The 4,522-nt window shown below is 38.2% G+C and overlaps 1 protein-coding gene across 1 annotated transcript in view; it reads right to left on the bottom strand.

The window, feature by feature from the left end:
• The window catches only part of LOC107656810 (E3 ubiquitin-protein ligase ZNRF3-like), a 72,107-nt gene that overhangs the window by 26,179 nt on the left and 41,406 nt on the right, over positions 1 to 4,522 (bottom strand). Inside the window, exon 2 of the mRNA XM_016444755.1 lies at positions 3,184 to 3,306. Coding sequence (XP_016300241.1) covers positions 3,184 to 3,306 — 123 coding nt within the window. The remainder of the gene's footprint in view (positions 1 to 3,183; positions 3,307 to 4,522) is intronic.

The following is a 4,522-nucleotide window of genomic DNA, read 5'->3' as shown; positions in this document are numbered from 1 at the left end:
CATACATACACACACACACACATACACACATACACGCACACACGCACTCACGCACACACGCACTCACACACACACTCACACACTCACACACGCACGCACGCACACGCACGCACGCACACACAGAGCCATGTGGACTGATGCAATGGGAACGGGAAGACTCAGTATGCGGTCAGGAGATGAAAGGACAGAACCCCTCAGCCAGTTTTGCATGTGTCAGAGCAGAGCACTGTTTGGAAAAAAAAGGATATCATGCTGGCAAAGAGACAAAAAAGAGAGAAAGAAAGAAACCAACCAACAAACAGATCAAGACAGCCCTTAAAAGAGGAGGGACCTGCTGGGAATTAATGAAGTACATTCACCACAGGAAAAACAACTAAATCTGTGTACGATACACAAATAAGAGACCAGTTTCTGTAAATAATAATGTACACCATTAAACATTTGTAAGAATGTCTAATTTCTCTAATGCAAAGAAAAAAAAGAATTCTTGGTGTGCTGCCATTAAAAACAAGCAAAACCAGAGCTCACTTAAGCTATCATGACTGAATTCATGACACACACCTCTGCCATCCAAAACAGGCTTCTTATTGGCTCCTGAGGAAACCAGTGCACAAAGCATCAGGTCAGGCAGATGCATGAATGATCCATAAACACTTTACATTAGTTTCCTGAGGATTCCCGATGAGATGATCTACAATGCAATGATGAGACTAGTGTAGGTGAGAAAGAACAAAAGAATGATTAGGAACGAGAGAGGAAGCAGGAGAGGTGGGAGGTGAGCGGAGCGATGGCTCTCTGCGGACAGAGACAGGAAACGGAGGAAGAAACTGTGTATATATACATGTCAGCGGGGCAGCTCCATCAAGACCTTACACAAATCAGAGAAGCCTACAACCTTCTCTTTCTTACCTTTTTATAATCTGAAGAACCTTCTTTTCGCCACAAAGAACGTTTTGTGAAACAGAAAGGTTCTTCAGATGTTAAAGGTTCTTTATGGAACCATGCTCTGTGAAGCACCTTTATTTTTAAGAGTGCACATGTACTTAAAGGGAAAGTCCACCTAAAAGTTGCAAATGTCATCACTTACAGGAATGTAATGGTGAGTAATGACAGAATTTTCCATCTCCACAAAAATGTGGATTTACACAGATTGGGAATCAAGAAAAGTATTGGAAAAAATCTGTTCAGAAAATGAAACGAAATGAAATACCTTCTTGATACCTTGAGCGAGGTCTGGTTTTGTTCGTTTTTAATGGCATTACACTACACACAACACAACACAACACAACACAACACAACACAACACAACACAACACAACACAACACAACACAACACAACACAACACAACACAACACAACACAACACAACACAACACAACACAACACAACACAACACAACACAACACAACACAACACAACACAACACAACACAACACAACACAACACAACACAACACAACACAACACAACACAACACAACACAACACAAAACAAAATAATAAAATAAAATAAAATAAAATAAAATAAAATAAAATAAAATAAAATAAAATAAAACAAAACAAAACAAAACAAAACAAAACAAAACAAAACAAAATAAAAATACTCAAACCGAATGAAATGCTCTGTTAAAAGTTTGGGAGCATCTGCATTCTTCCACTAAATAACATACAGTAATGTGGCAAGAAACCACATACTTTAAAGTTCATGTGAATAGCTGACAAAAAAATAAGATGCATGCTGACTGTAATAACAACAGCCATCACGCTTCTATTGCATATGTTTAATACGGTGGTTAAGTCCATATCAGTGAAAGAATGCAGATGTTTGAAAACCATTAACAGAACTAAACATCATGAGGTTACTCATTTCAACCAAACACTGATTTAGTTACCGGAGGGAAAAGAACGCAATTTTTTAAATTTGTTCTTATTATCAATTTTGAAAACAACTATGCTGCTTAATATTTTTCTAGAAATCTTGAATGATTTTCTTTCAGAAAAAAATGTATGAACGATAGTGCAGACAACAGCGGAAAGATAAAGGAGAAGAAAAACAAAAATAAGGGCAGGGGTGGCACAGCAGGGACACACTGGCACAAGCGGGTCAAAGGGACGCTGGCGAGACCGGACAGACACTGATGCTGGGACTAGAAAGAGAACCCCAGCCGAGCGCAGGCCTATATCAGAGGCCCGATTATGACAGCCGACTCTCTAATTATAGCACTGGCACAAAAGAAGGGGAGGATGTTTTTCTATCCCATTATTATGATAGAAAAAGAAATGGAATGTGTTTACCCCCCGTTCACCTAACGTGAACTTTCCGGAAATCATATCCGATGATATTCAGAATTTTGTTTTGAATGCTATTTGTGTTGGTTTTATGCTATAAGCTGAAACCTTAACTGATGCAGGTGTGTCACCAATAAAACAAATAAAACGCGCACTACATTTACGCTCTTTGGCAAATGATTTCTTATGACACGCTTCAAGTAATCAAAGATCTTAAAACGGTTTTAAAGTCTTAAAACAGCTAAAAATCACACAGTGTGCACCAACTTCCCATGTGCCAATAAGACGACAGCAGAAAGCTAAATGAATGCTGATTATTTAAGAACATCTCCACGAGAATCCAAAAGGGAGAGTGTGTCATGTGTAACGTTAAGCCCATTCCAGCATTAGACATGGGAAAATATTTAGCCGTTTTAGAGCAAGAGCGTCCTGCTGAGTATAAATGTGTGGAAATCTTCAAATTTCCCCATAAAAAGATCAAACATGCAAACAGATATTGGTGTCCTGAGACTGCAGAAAGCTCAGCCAATTAGGAAACGCTTCATCTGGATCTGGATTTGTTCAGTGTGTCTAAAAAGTGCAATGGTAGCCAACACCACACTGAGAGTATTTTACCATGTGACATCACAGCAGTTCCACAAATCAGGTAACACTATTTGGATAGCACTGTATGACAGCCTTTAACAACAAAACCATTCAACAGGGCTTGAAAAACTGTATGCATCAAAGTGGAATCATTGCCAAAACTGCCTTTGAACAGCAGGCAAGGCAACATGAAAATCTGCACAAATAATACTATTTTAGGGAAATGTCACTCCAAATACACATTGCATTGACATTTATGAACAGAACTTTGATCTAATCTACTACAGTAAGACATTGAGTGGCATCCTTACCTTGCCCAGTACAGTAAGGCAGCTGGGGTCCAACTCGGGCTGCTCCAGTTTGACCACTCCAACCCAGCCGTATTCGTACAAGTCCTCTTCATCGTTATTGTTACACAGGCCCAAAGGGTGCATCTGAAAGACAAAGAAAATGTCCTTCAATGTTTCAATCCAAAATAAAATTCTAGCCACACACTCTTCCATTCCCATAAAGACAGATTAGAAAACAGATTGGAAATTGTTACAAAGACTTGACTGCAAGACAACAAAGAAAGCTTTAGGAAAGATTAAGTGAAATGCATGGATTTTGTTTTGTTTTTATTTCAACAAATTTACAGAGAAAGAGTTTCATATTGCATTATGTCATGCACCTTTAAATGATAAGCCATAACTATATCATGCACATTGCGCCATAACTCCACTTCCTTTATAAACTGCCCTGCATCGACGTGCCATGCCACTCAGCAAAGGTGTGGAATCTCTAAAAGGTCTAAGTGGCGCAGACATGATAATTACTGTCATTAGGTGTGCACCGAACCGTCAGATTCACTCTTCTTGGCTCAAATGCCATCTTTCAGTTGTTCAAAGTGTGAAATCTAGCGCCTTTGATGTGTTGAAAATTAACAACATGGACGTTTATCAATGAAAATCTTCCAGGAGATAAAACCCTCCCAAAATGAAAAAAAAAAAAAAAAACCTAGGTTAAAGATTGTTTGGGAATTGCACAAGCGCTGAATGAGGCCATGAATTGCTTGAGCATGCCGGTTTATTGGTTTATTACTTTATTAGTACTATTAGCTTCACTAGACAATCATTTCATGGACATGTTGCTGGATTTTATATTAAATGAATGATATATTAAGCCTTGCTGGCCTTGAATTGTAAAAAAGGAGAATTCCAACCAAAGGATATCAACCTGAAAAAATAAATAGAGATATAATCACCTCCTTTACATATCGGTGCATATTGATAATATTGGTGCATATACAGGTGCATCTCAATAAATTAGAATGTCGTGGAAAAGTTCATTTATTTCAGTAATTCAACTCAAATTGTGAAACGTGTGTATTAAATAAATTCAATGCAGACAGACTGAAGTAGTTTAAGTCTTTGGTTCTTTTAATTGTGATGATTTTGGCTCACATTTAACAAAAACCCACCAATTCACTATCTCAACAAATTGGAATACTTCATAAGACCAATAAAAAAAACATTTTTAGTGAATTGTTGGCCTTCTGGAAAGTATGTTCATTTACTGTACATGTACTCAATACTTGGTAGGGGCTCCTTTTGCTTTAATTACTGCCTCAATTCGGCGTGGCATGGAGGTGATCAGTTTGTGGCACTGCTG

This window comes from Sinocyclocheilus anshuiensis, unplaced genomic scaffold (assembly GCF_001515605.1).
Source record: "Sinocyclocheilus anshuiensis isolate Anshui unplaced genomic scaffold, SAMN03320099.WGS_v1.1 scaffold1136, whole genome shotgun sequence".
Lineage (NCBI taxonomy): Eukaryota > Metazoa > Chordata > Actinopteri > Cypriniformes > Cyprinidae > Sinocyclocheilus > Sinocyclocheilus anshuiensis.
Note: the sequence above shows the minus strand (reverse complement) of the source record. Positions and strands in the feature narration are given on the sequence as shown.